This window comes from Quercus suber, unplaced genomic scaffold (assembly GCF_002906115.3).
Source record: "Quercus suber isolate HL8 unplaced genomic scaffold, Cork oak 2.0 scaffold_2, whole genome shotgun sequence".
NCBI classification, from domain to species: Eukaryota; Viridiplantae; Streptophyta; class Magnoliopsida; order Fagales; family Fagaceae; genus Quercus; species Quercus suber.
Window position 1 is genome coordinate 3,593,595 of NW_027069469.1, and position 14,682 is coordinate 3,608,276.

At 30.8% G+C, this 14,682-nt stretch overlaps 1 protein-coding gene across 1 annotated transcript; it reads left to right on the plus strand.

Moving 5' to 3' along the window:
* The first annotated feature begins 8,950 nt into the window (after positions 1-8,950).
* Positions 8,951-14,001, plus strand: LOC112012137 (deSI-like protein At4g17486). Its single transcript, XM_024044517.2, has 4 exons — positions 8,951-9,298; positions 11,442-11,699; positions 12,715-13,002; positions 13,471-14,001. The coding sequence occupies exons 2-4, from the start codon at positions 11,489-11,491 to the stop codon at positions 13,713-13,715; spliced, it is 744 nt and encodes a 247-aa protein (XP_023900285.1). The 5' UTR covers positions 8,951-9,298; positions 11,442-11,488; the 3' UTR covers positions 13,716-14,001.
* Positions 14,002-14,682: the final 681 nt, after the last annotated feature.

The window sequence follows — 14,682 nt, forward strand, 5'->3', positions numbered from 1 at the left end:
TAATACATGATAAAAATTTTACTCTAGCCTAATCGTATAAATGTGTGTGAAGTTATCTCCTAAAAATTAACTTGAATCCTAACTCTTACACCCCAAAAACACTTATACTTGTGGAGTGACTACCACAACAAAGTGCACAGTGGTAGTTTCATAATTTATTAAAGTAATAAGTTATGATTGGTGTATCATCACTTTCATATTAACTCATTATATTTACTATTTTTATCATATATATATATATATATAAATACCACTCACAACATATTATTTTAACAATCGTGAAATCTTGAAATTTTTTGTATCACTAATTATAATCAAAGGGCAATCCTAGACACACAACAAATCCACCCCTCCTTAAAACATGCCCAAACTCACAATAAGGTCATAACATTTTCCTTTTTTCTTTCCCCCCTAACTTAGATCGCACCAAAAGAAACTGTACATACATGATATATATTACATCACCACCAAGAATTATTCACGAGGCTGACAGATACACAATCATACACACCCCACAAACACTTATACTTATGGAGTGACTATCACATCAAAACTGCGAAATGGTAGTTTCATAATTTATTAAAGTAATAAGTTATGATTGATGTAACATCACTTTTATATTAACTCATTATATTTACTATTTTTATTATATATATATATACATACCACTCACAACATATTATTTTAACAACCGTAAATTTTTTGTATCACTAATTATAATCAAAGGGCAATCCTAGACACACAACAAATCCACCCCTCCTTAAAACATGCCCAAACTTAACATTTTCCATTTTTCATTCCCCCCCCCCCCAACTTAGATCGCACCAAAAGAAACTGTACATACATGATACATATTACGTCACCACCAATAATTATTCACAAGGCTGACGGATACACAATCATACAAGAGCAATGACAACGGCTTTGACATGCATTAGTAGTGTACAATGAAAATTGCTTTTTGTTTCTTTTTCTTTTTTCTTTTTTAATTTCTTGCCATAAGGCCTGTCCGTAACTACAATACTCATTTAATACTCTCACTGGCACCAAACTGGAATTGTACCAAAAGCCGAAAGGGACGAAAAATTATTGTGTAACTAGTTACTAATCCATGCGATGCATGAGAAAATTATTGAAAATGAAATCTAATGAATGCAAAGCAATTGTGCAAAATACCATTTAAATTAAAAGACAAATATTAGTGAATGTCGTTATCCTTAACTGTTCGTGTTACATCTAGAGTTTCATATCTAAGTTACTATAATACTACTTATAATAACTGAAGCTCACAATATAAGTATATTATATGAGGCCAAAACTTATATTATCTTCAAGCTCCCCTTAGCCTTACAGAGTTCCTAACAAAATTTCTTTTGTATTGAATTTGATTTCAGATGACTTATTCAAAACTATTTGAATTAAACCTCACAAATTAGAAAGAAAAAAATAAATAACATTACAACATTGTAGCTTATTAATATACAAATAAACTATCAATTTAACATGATAAATCACCATTAGTAATTTAGAAAGCAAAAATTAACAAAATTAAAGTTGTTACCCATTTAACCTAAAACTTTTCATATTCTAAAGTTGTCAAACACCTATTAACAAATAACTATTGATATAAAATATTCAGTAATTACTTCAATACCGCAAGTTGTTCATGCTGTAAAAAAATTGAGAGAATAACACAGCAAACATCTTAAACACTTTCTTGCTTGGATCCTACAAAACAATATATATATATATATATATAGCGATGGAGATAGAACATGCCATTAAAGAGACAACCCATTACAATAGTGCCGAAGGCAAAGTAAAAGACTAAAAAAAAAAATTGAAGAAGCAAGCGATTTGGCTAACATACCAGCTAGTTAATTTATATCAAAAGACATAAAAATCTTACAATCAAATAGAATCCATAAGTAAATAAATAAATGTGGTACAATCAGATAAATAAAAGGTTTGTCAAGATGATCAAGTTTGGCAATGAAGAAGACGTAGCAGCTATTGATGAGGGTAATCTCTATCTTAAACTTGTGATAATGATGAAGATGCAACAACTACTAATTATGCAGATCTAGCATAATCTTATTTTGATTCAACTACAACAAAAATGATGATAATTACCATAAAAAGATTATATCAAAAAACAATCTTTTATGATATAGCCAAGAGTACAATCAAAGCCAATAGAAGGAATTTTAAATCGATTTCAATGATAAAGGAGGCATTCACTTAAATGAGGAGACCAAGCAAAAAGGAGAAGTATCATGTTCTGAGTATAGTATTGAATTTTAAACTCTATAATTCAATTTGCTAACTACTAAAGTACCATAGCAAATTGAATTTTTGCATGCACAAATTACATCATTCAATTGAATTTCTATAAGCACGAACACTATTAAAACTCTATCATTCAATTTTCTAACTACTAAAACTCTATCACATGGATACTACTAAAACACTATCACACGGATTACATAATATAAACCAATAATGTTACCATCTCAAACATTTAAAAAAAAAAAAAACCCAAATCAATTTTAAACAGAGAAATAAACAATCATATATCAGTACAAATACCCAACATAAATACATAAAAACTCATATATGCCCACAACGCAAAAGAGGTAGTAACAAAATTAAAAAAGAAATAAAAAACAGCAATAAAAAAGAACAACACTATTAATCTAATCATTACATTGAACTATTATGCAGGCAGCCACAAGAATAGAGGTCAAGAGCAACTGGGATTTAAAGATACTTATATTGAATCATCTAGCTTTTCAGTATTAATATAGTGTGAGGAGAGGAAGAGATGAAGGAGTTAGAAAGCCAAAGTCTAGCATTAAGAAGCTGAAAGGTTGCTGTTTAAGATTGTAACTGTGGAACACAAATGGTTGCTTTTTAAAATTGTAACCGTGAAATACAAAAGGTTGCCATCTAAAATTGTAACCGTGGAGCATAAAGGCTTGAGAAATATTTTCTTTTTATTAGTATTTTTAAATTTAAGAAAACTAATTTTAAATTGTAGGAGTAATACATAGATTTGGAGTACAGTTTCTCTCTCTTGTATAGGGCACGTCTAAAAAGATATGCACAATACAGCTTAGCTCCTTTCTATGAGAAAATGATAAAATTTACAGACAAAAAAAAATTACAATTTTTTTTAATTGTTTAAATATGAGATTATAGTAGTAAATAAAAACTGATTTAAGTAATGAACTCAAATAAGAATGAATAAAAACATGTGAAAGCTATTGAGAAAAAAATTGTGGAATTTTGTTTGTATGTAGTAAATATAGATGAATGATTTGATTTCACAGTCAATTCATATATTCATAATTCAATTACGGTCAAATACTACAATGGGCCCCATGGGGTCCCAATTACTGTGAAACGCAGTTGTCTCCATGTGGTCATAGCCTATAAGACACAGCATGGGAAAAGTTCGGACCTTTTTTGTGTGACATGCTTGTCGTTTTCACTATACCAATCGGAAAAATAAATTGTCGTTTAGTTACGGTACCACCGAATGTATTTGCTGTTTTTTTACACGTTAACATTGAATGTTGTCCAGGTCCTTCGTGGTCGTGTCTGGTTCCTAAATCGGAATACTGGTTATAGAGTAGGCGATTTGAGACCTATGGTAATAAAGGTCACTCTACTAATAGCTAGGCAGTAGTCTGTTTTTAATTATTGTTTATATTTCCATTTATTAATTTGAGATGGGATAAAATAAAATAAAATAAAAACTCATAAAGCTTAACAAGCAGTTTAATTTCAAGCGGTTGGTTTGGGTAGTTGAACGGATAAATTTTTTGATAATTGAATAGGATTTGAGATTTTGTTTACAAAAAAAATTGGTTGATATGTTAGTTAATTATCTTCTTCTTCTTCTTCTTCTTCTTCTTTTTTTTTTGCTGAATAACTGTAACTATATATATATATATATAATTAAAATTAAAAAAAAAAATTATTAGATTTCAATTGCGAGCTAATTTTGTGTTATGTGTTCACTTAAGTTTATTTTAATTTTTGTGCAAAGTGAATTAATGAATACAAAATGCTAAGAGTTCAATATTAATGAACTATAAAAATAAAAAATAAAAACAAAACCAATCATATATCTATTTAGCAAAAATCACCACACAACAAAAAGCATCACACACAAAAATCATCACACACGTTCTATCTTATTCAAAATTAGAATAAAAATAATCATAAGTCGTATTCAACTTAGGCATGATTTTTAACATGTATCAAATATATATATATATATATAAAGCCAAAATTGATAGGAAATCTAATTAGGTTCCAAATTATATTAGAATTTTGAGCTAAGTGAATTAATGAAAACAAAATACTAAGAGTTCAATATTAATGAACTATAAAAATCAAAAATCAAAATCAAAACCAATCATATATCTATTCAGCAAAAATCACCACACAACAAAAATCATCACACAAAAAAATCATCACACATGATCTATCTTATTCAAAATTAGAATAAAAATAATCATAAGTGGTATTCAACTTAGGCATGATTTTTAACATGTATCAAATATATATATATATATATATATAAAGTCAAAACTGATAGGAAATCTAATTAGGTTCCAAATTAGATTTGAATTTTGAGCTAATTTTGTGTCATGTATCCACTTAAGTTTTTTTATTCTTTGTGAAAAGTGAGTTAATGAATGCAAAATACTAAGAAGTTTTTTTTTTTTTTTTTTTTTTTTTTTTTTTTTTTGAGAATGTCTAAGATTCTAATATTAATGAACTATAAAAATAAAAATAAAAAAAGTCAATCATATATCTACCCAACAAAAATCACTATACAACAAAAATCATCACATGTTCTATCTTATTAAAATTAGAATAAAAATAATCATAAGTAATATTAAACTTAGGCATGATTTTTAACATGTATCAAATTACAATTGTAAGGGCGAGTTTTGGATCCTAAGCCCAAAAGAGAAAAGGATTAAGGTCCAAAGAGGCTAATACAATGAATTTATAGAGAGTAAGCTAAAAACTAGGCTTCAATGGCTTGGACAATACTCACAATGTATTAAAGATGATAAGAAAACAAAGACAAACAAGTTTTGTGGCGGGGAATTCTTCCTCGGCAAAGTCCAAGGAGAATATATTCCTCTTAAGCTTGATTACAATTCTAATTCTTAGTGCTGAAGTCTTTTCTTCCAGATTCTTAGATATCTCTCTGTAATTGGGGTCTTTCTTCTTTATATTTCCTTATTCGCTTCATCTCAACCCTTCACGTGTAGATCAAGCTGCTGGCTTTTATCCTTGTTCTATCAACACCTTCTTGAAATCTTTGGGAATAACTATAAGGCTGAATATCATTGTTCAGGTATCACCTCCATATTAATGCAACCAAAAGCTTTTTCTCAGATATTTCTTAGCTTCCCTCTGTCCTATTCCCTCCCAATATTTATCCTTACCAATAGAATCGTCCATAGCATAACTCCTGATAGCAGACCAAACCTTCTAACCCCCGCTCTGCCTAGCCGAAGAGGCCTTTCTTCTCGGATAATCTTGCCAAACCTTTAGGGCAAGAATCCTTCCATAACTCACTGATTTGTACCTTTCCATTAAAGCCTACCTGTCCTCAGACAAGGCTCACGGCCCAATATACACTCTTGGGCCCTTCGTCCCTACAACAAATATTTTTTCATAATAATTTGATTAATTATGTATATTTTTATGATAAAAAAATTTGTTTATTTTTAAATGCATCCATACGTATGCATTGAATACAAGCTAGTATGTTATTAAGAGAACGTTATCCTTATCTCTAATCTTGACATCCAAAATTTACAAATTAACTAGTATTTTTTTATAATCATTTATAAACACCAATAATTTTGTATTGACATATGTTGAAATTGTTCTTTCCATCAAACTTCTCTACCTCGTATATGACAATAACATTAAAAATTATAGTCCTAATTGGGGAAATTTTGTAAGGGACTCACGATACACCTTTAAATCCACAAACCAATTAGCCAAATTTCAATAAGTAAATAAATCCAAATGCTTAGGTAGCAAATTTTGGTTATGGTACCAATTAATATTGGGAGATAACATTTTGGGAAGACTCCACTTGCAAGAAAATGCATTTTATATCAAATGATACACCATGCAAACATAAGTAAATAATTACCTACTAACACATGTCCTTAGGACCTTAGTTTATTAGTGAGATAGTTGTTTTTTCACACATGTTTTTCATTTATTGGATTTTGATATGACTGACATGGTATTATTTAATACCATCTCCACTTGGAGGGTTAATATAACATATGACAACATTACTTAACCCAAAAGCTTATTAAGTCGATGGATTTGGTTTGAGTATATTATATTAACCACTCATTCATATTATTATTAGGGCAGAGTTTAACTACAAAATTAGTTGTAACCTAAATCTACAATCTTACTCAATAAAATAAACATTACTTCATATTTTGAAAATCTAACCATTGCATTGCATTTTCTTTACGCTTTTAATACACGTTAAATTTTGTATCAATCAAATATTATTTACTATATGACTTATAAGTTTATACTTTATACATAACTTTAAACTACAAAAACTTACAATTTAAACAATTTATTGATAACATAACTATTGATTTTTAATTTTATAAAAATTTTGTAAGCGTGGAAGATATAAAAAGAATATGTAATCTAATGGTAGATTTGTCAAAATTTACATCTAATAAAAAAATACATATTTAGTAAGGTTACAACCAATTTTGTAACTAAATTTTATCCTCATTATTATTCAGTTTAATATGATACCCCTTAGCTAATCATATCAATATTTCAATAATACATTTTTTTAAAATTTTTTAAATGTACTTATCAAGCTTTACAACAGTATACGTATAAATACTTTTTATGCCCTGGTCAACACCGATCTCTTTATCATCAACAGTATTGAGTCTTGATTTCTCATGATACTAACACATATACTTAAGTCATTTTGTGTGTGTGATGTGTCTATATATATGAGAAATAAATATGTTTCTTTTATATTTTTTCCTCAAAAAAAATGTTTCTTTTATATTCAAAATCTGTCAAATTTTAGGTGAACTTAGATGCGGGTTGATAGTTGATACATGATACATTATAGTTGGGACAGTGCATTGTTCAGAAAATGCACGTGGAACACAAATTCCTTCCACATCTGCTGGATGAAACTTATACTGAACTTTCCTGAAATATATCTTCTCTGTTTTGTGTCAATCTTCTTTTCTTGGATGACACTTTGACTGATATTGATGTATGTATAGAATCTGGATCATGATGGATCTAAGTAATGAATTCTATGCATATATGAAAGAAATTAAAGGTTGTATAATTTCTGTGATGGAATTGGAGGGAAATATATATTTACCCAGCGGATCACAAAAGTTAATGAAAACAGAAAATTAATGCTAAATAAAACAAACTCGTAAGTATTAGGTAGTAAACTATTTTTAAAAAGTTTTTATTGAAAATGAAAATAAATTTATTTTTTATAATTATTTATATTTTTCATATAAGTGATATAAGAATTTTTCTAAAATAGTTTATTAATAAATGTCATAAGAACTCGTTAATCAGATTTTTGTAAAATAGAAAATAAAAAACTCATTTGTGTGATTCTGTCTTTTGAAGCCCATAGACATCAATGATAGAAATGAGGATTCACATGAATCTCTTCCCCATGCCATAAATGCTAGCACGATTGTGTTATTTTTTTTTATTTTTTATTTTTAACAAAATAGAATTCTCCTATACCTTAATTTAAGTGTATATGTGTATAAAATTTCATCATGAAAACTTAAACCCCGACCCTTGCCCCTCACACTCTACAAGCACTTATACTTGTGGAATAACCATCGCACAAAAAATGTGTGGTGGTAAAAGTGTGATTTTGATGTGAGCTGGACCAGTGTGGCTTTTCCTAGCTCATTCTTTTACACTGATGTACAGTGATTAACTTTTAATGTGATTGTGTTATATTATTGCTTATATGTGCTATTAAAGCTCAGAGCATGAGGAATTTTCACGACATGATCCTCATCGATTTTTCACTTTCTCATAGCTTCAAGCCTTCAATGAGCATTATTACACCTAAATATTTAGAAACTTTATTATATATACACGAGCAGCATACATAATGAGACACGTGCTAAGTTGCTAACTATTTAAAAAATAAAAGAGATTATATCCTATGCAATGCATTCCATAAAATTTACTTAAATTCATGCATTTATATCAAAACGTAAAATCAACGTACATCTCACAGTCGAGATCTAAAAGTATTAAGATTAACCACTCTACGCATATGAATGATGGTGAATGTATTTCTAATATTTATTTTTGGTTAGAATACACATTACACCCTTTAAATTTGGGCCACTTCTAGATCTAGAGTTTCAAATTTTGCAATTTACTACCTCAATTTTCAAAAAAAATGATGTTGTGTTTGAGTGAATTAATGATAATAAAATATTACAGTTTTGAATGTAAGTTGTAAAAGTGTAAAAGTTCCATGTGTAAATTGTAAGCATATATATATATATATTTGTATTTGGGTTTGGGTGCTACAGGTGCATTTCAAAAAGTGCAAGAACTTTGGATTCTAAAGAATATGATACCAAACTTTCAATAGAAGTATTAAGTGTACTATCAAAAGAGAAAAGACATAAAGAAGAAAAATTTTTTTTTTTTTGAACTGCATAAAGAAGAATATTATTCCACAATCAAATCAGGTGGCTAATTAAGTAATTAACTAAGAATTAAGACCCACATAGAAACGTGATGGGTGAGCTCAAAATAAATACAATGAGATTGTTTTACATGATAACAACAGACAATAACATTATGATTATACTTCGACAGTACTTCCTTATATCTGAAACTAAAACTAAAAAAACCAAACTAAATTAACCAAAACTATCCCAAACTTTGTCGCTGAATATATATAGTATAGCAGTGAAAACAATGAGAGTGAGAGAGAGAGAGAGAGAGTTGGTCTTAACTTCAGTCTGGGCTTAGATAGCCTTTTTTTTAACCTTTGTTCTTAGTTTTCCGCTGAGTCAGAATTCAGGAATGAGTGTATGTTTTCTTTGAGGAAGACCAGACCACAGGCCTTGCCTTTTGCAGATGATACAACTGCTCTGAAATATAGTGAATGCAAGCAAATTTTGAAATGCTAAAGAAGCCTCTTTTCTTTGGCTCCAAAGTGTAATGCACATCCTCTCTGAAATCTGTGAGTTCCTCTATAGTAGTCTCTTTGTTTCCTTCAATAATAAATGCTTTGTCTTTTTCTTTTCTTCAACTTCTTGTCTTCTGGGTTGGTCTTGCATACACATTGTTTGGACTTCTTTTGCGTCTTTGTTTATCAAAAACTTCATATTGGGGCCTTTTGGTTGCTGAGAAAGTTTGGAGGAAAGATATGGGAACTGGGATTCTTGTAATGGTTTGGCATTAGTTAGTGGCTGTTGTAATATGCCAAATTCTCTCATCTTTTCCTTTGTTTTCTCAGTAATTAAAATGAAAATTTCTGTTTCTTGTTATTGAGTTTCAACATCTACAATTATCCTTCTTATATGTCTGATCTGTAACTCTGAAGGTGAGGTTGAACATATTGCTTTTTCCTACTGTATTTTTTGCTTTATTGTTTAATTTAGTCAACTAGATCTGGAATAATTCTTTCTCTGTTCTACAGCTAACCCTTTTTTCTAAATTACAAAATAAAAATGTTCCTTTTACTTTTTGAAATTAATGCTGCAATTCCGGTTTACTAGGATGAAATTGGTCATTTCAGCACTTACCGTGAAAATGCTGTAGCTGTGCTTGAAGTTGTAATTATGTTATAAATTGTTAGTGAACAATCTTCTCTTTTCCGTTAGGAAGATTGGGTCTTCTAATGAAATTATCAGTAGTATGGATATGAAGTTTTAATTTCTGATAAGATATCTGCTATTACAGATCATGTAACATTATGCTTTGCAATGAGAGATCAGTTTCTTTCCTAGTCATGATGACATCTGCCTAAAACACATGAGCCAAGTTCCTGAACTGTTGGAGTTCTTGAAGTACACATTATTGAATTAATTTGTTGCCATATGTGTTGTGGTTTAAACTTGTAAACATTTTATTTGCCAACTCCAAAGTTGAATAAGAAGTTGTTTAGGTCTCGAATTGATTTACCATTTTTTCTCCCTCAGGATGTTATGATTGTCCTTGAAGAAACTGATCTGTAACTAATTCTTTAGAAGCAAAGTCAACTTCTTTGATGCTGATAGTTGCTATGTGTTGATAAGTCTACAGATTTTCTATTTTTTATTTCAATCTCCTGAAGAGAAGCTTAAACTACAATATTATTGCTTTTGAATGGTTCCATCTCTAAATATAAAATTAAAAAGAAACCCTTACTTGGTATTGTGAGCTAAACACCCACATTGAAAATAGAATCAAAGTTTGGACAGTCTGGACATGGCATTATGCATTATTATCCTTTACTTAATGTCAATTTGATAGTTAGAGATTGTAAATGACCAATTAAGCTGAAGTTGAAAAGGATGTCTTAAGATGTAGTAGGTCAGTTGAGAAAGATTCAGAATCCTGGGAGCCAAGATGCTTTGATTATGTTGCTCCAATTTGCTAGTTGATAACTTAACTTTATGGGTAAACAATGATAAAAACTGGGCTTAAGAAAGATGTCCATCAAGCAACTATTGAAGAGGACTAACACCATAGTAAAACTTTTGAATTTTTCTAAAATCCCAAATCTTGGAGTGTTGCTTTCCAAATCTAGCAAAATCTTCAAAATCAACTGGTTTGTTGTCCTGATCAAGTTTTGAAGGCACAAAGATTCACTTCTAATTCAACTTTACACTCTAACCACTCTTCCTCATTATTTTAGTGGTTGGCTCTCCTCTATTGATTTCTGGAATTAAGCATTGTTAGGTTCTTCTAATTCTTTTTTCTTCTTTTTTTACCTGTTGTTCCCTTCCTCTTTCTTTTCCATATATATTTTTTAGTATTAGTTTTCTTCAAATAAGAAAAATGACCTACAATAATATTTTCAGTATGTAGGATTTATTCCATAGCACCTTTTTTAGATGACTTGAACTGAAACATAACATGTAATGAAGAGTTGATTACCTTCACGAAACGTAATTTCCTTGAGCTACATTAATGTATGTAAATTATGAGAAAGAAGGTCATGTTATCTTGAGTTGTATAAAGAAGACAATTTAGTTGTTTTAGAATTGTTGAAATGCAGAAGAGTAAATCATAGCTTGTATATCCAATAACTGTTCTCCTTTACCCCTTTCTGTAAATGTTTTCCTTTGTTTTCTTTTCTCTTTGATTTTTGTTAATTGATGCTTTTGTATTTGCCACAGGTTGGAGACAGGCATCAACTAATTTCTTATTTTACCATTGAGGAAACATGAAGTTTAGATCAAAGAAAGGATGGAAATCCATTATGCCTATTCGTTTGAAAAGCAAATCAGCCACCCGTTTTTGTGTGTTTCCTAAGATGAAGTCAACTAGCTATGGTCCAGGCAACACACCAGTCTATCTCAATGTATACGACTTGACTCCCATGAATGGCTATGTCTATTGGGCAGGCTTTGGTATCTTTCACTCTGGTGTGGAAGGTAAGCATAGTTGTTTTTATGCATAATTTTAACACCTGCTAGACTTATAGTGTCTTCAATTAAAATGAATCATAGTTGGAATTATTCCTGGATTAAGCGTGATGCAATGCTTAGCTGTCTTTGTTTACTTTTCTCTCCTAGCTATCTGTCTATGCTAGTTGTGGTCAAATCAGTGGTACTATTATTGGAGGGATAGATTGTCAGTCTACACGTGCTTCTTACATTAAAACATTACGAGACAGTATCTGTTTTTAAATTTGTTGAGATATAGTCGTCAGGTGAGAAAAAAGATGTTAAAACATATAAATTTGTTGAGAATCTAGGGGGTGCTGGATATTGGAGTTCCATGGTTGGGTCTGTTGACTTGGGGGGGGTGGGGGGGGCGGCGAGGGGAAGGGAGTGAGGATTTGACTCCTGGCTGTTTTAAATTAATTAAGTGATACATTCTCAATTCAGAAAATGGGAAAGGAAGATATTTTCATATTAACATGAGACACATACATGCACACGCACTTGGACACATGATGTGAAAAAAAAAAAAAAAAGAAGAAGAAGTAATAAGAAGAAAGAAGAAATTAACTTAATTTTTTGGTCCATTTTGTTTTTCATTGAACTAGAGATGTCAACGCAATAACTCATTGAAAAAAAAAAAAAAAAACAAAAAAAAAAACTTCGGAAAACCAATAGGTAGAACCATTCTCTCTTTTTATTATGAAAGCCAAACATTATAGGGAGTGGAGGAAAAAAAGAAAAGAAAAGAAAAAAGCTGAGGTATCATAATTGACAATAAACATGCATCTTGGGTTGTAGCTCTCACTCCCATAATGCGGTGGTTTCTGACTGCCCTTCACTTAATGCAACGAGATAGCAATCCAAATCTATTATGGGCAGTACTTGTGATCGAACAGCAGAGTAGCAATTAGGTATTAAAGCGTGTGGCATATAAAAGCTATACTTCACTTTTGGTTATCAAATGAAATCCAAATTTTCTGATATTCCCAATTACACTGTACAGTTCATGGTTTAGAATATGCATTTGGAGCTCATGACTACCCATCAAGTGGTGTTTTTGAGGTTGAACCTCGGCAATGCCCAGGCTTCAAGTTCAGGAAGTCGATTTTTATTGGGACTACAAGCTTGGACCCTATTCAGGTGAGAGAGTTCATGGAACGCCAATCAGCGAGCTATAATGGTGATACATATCACTTAATTGCCAAGAACTGCAATCATTTCTGCAAGGATGTATGTTACAAGCTGACTGGAAAATCAATTCCAAAATGGGTAAATCGACTGGCAAAAATAGGTACTCTTCGCTTTTCCCATAACATACCACATTGATATAGCTATCGATTTTTCATATTGCTTGCACAGAAATTCATAAAAAAATTTATTTTTGACCCCTTTTAGATGTTTTGTCCCTAAGCAGTTCTGCCACAAACTAATTAAGAGGTTATAGACTGTCATAAAAGAACCTTTTATGTTTTATAATAATTAGAAGCCGTAATGAAAGATTTTACCAGCTATCATAGCCTCCTATGACTTTGCTATTTAAGCCTTAAGAATTGCGGACATATTCCAAATTAATGTGACTTTAACTGTTGTTGAATTTCCAACATGATGGTAACCTCTATATTAAAATTTACTCGATATTCTGCTGGGACAACTTCTTCTTTAAGTTGTTATACTTGAGATTGGCCTTTTCTTTTCCTAAGTTGATAACCCATTATGTTTTTGTAATTCTATTTAATCAGCTTCATTTACTTTGTGGTAGGTTCAGTATGCAACTGCATACTTCCTAAAGCCCTCAAGATCTCTGCTGTGAGGCATGACCCTAGTTACCAACTGTATGATAGTGAGAAGAAGAGGCTACGAAGTGCCTTCAGTTGCCTGTCTTCTATCTCAATGAGGCAAAAGCAATTGTCTACGTCTTCATTGTTTCTACAATCACCCTTGAAAGGCTGCTTACCACCATGGGAATTGAGAAGGTCTAACAATGGTTCCTTGAAAGAAAGATGAGAAATCGCTCAGAGGGTATGCTATCTAAGGATCTTTTTAGTGTAGTGATCAACTTCATTAGCTTGTTAAGGGAAAAAATTGTTTTGTGTGCCAGCACTTGAAGGCTTGCCATCCCTTAATTTCTTTTGACTTAAGTTTGTGGAGTGATGCTTGTCGTCCATGTAACACTACTCTGCTGTCAAAGAAGATACTAATCGATTCCTCCACACAGAATATCAAAGCATTGCCCTTCTGTAGCTGTAAATTGCAATTCTCAACCTTGTTTAGCAAGTATTTGTTGTCCTTAGCCTGCACTATAGGGTGTGTGAATTCTACTTAATTCGATTGGTAAAATCTCTTGTGATCAAATAAGGGACATGGATCAAATCTCGTTTACACAAAAAATAAATAAATAAAGTAAAATAACATAAAATCTCATAGGTATTTTAGTGCTAATAATAAAAGAAAAACTTTTTGGACTAGAAGTCACCATGAGCTTTCAATTCTATCATATTTATCCATAAAACTAATCATTTGCTATCCATTTTCAACAGAAAATGTCTTATCTGGTTAACTTGTCAACTGTCATCTTTGATGCAGTGTGGCCATAATAATTAAATAAAACCAAACACCAAATCCAGGCTACTAATTCCCATTCACCAATTCAAGTAAAGCTAAATTCTTTAAGACTAAGCTATTCTTTTACTCTTTAATACATGCTTTAAAATCTCAAGAAATCAATGATTGAGTTGAAACTTGAGAAGCCATAGGTTCAATTAAATAGTAAAGTTAGGGAGATTTGATAGTGGGTTTTGATGGGTACCATACAAATAAGATAAGACTTAATGAGGGCTTTGTTTAGACGCAGAAGGTTGCTTTTGCATTGGGTTCTTTAATTCGATTTGACATTGAATAAAAGACAAACAAACAAAGGTTAATTTGTAGAATTTGCCTTTGTTCATGTGAATCACGTCATACAAGTCTTGCT

Coding starts and splice junctions, on each gene's coding strand:
- LOC112012137 (XM_024044517.2), top strand. CDS start 11,489: ATGAAGTTTAGATCAAAGAAAGGATGGAAATCCATTATGCCTATTCGT. Junction 11,700..12,714: donor CTTTCACTCTGGTGTGGAAG/GTAAGCATAGTT, acceptor TACACTGTACAG/TTCATGGTTTAGAATATGCA. Junction 13,003..13,470: donor AAATCGACTGGCAAAAATAG/GTACTCTTCGCT, acceptor ACTTTGTGGTAG/GTTCAGTATGCAACTGCATA.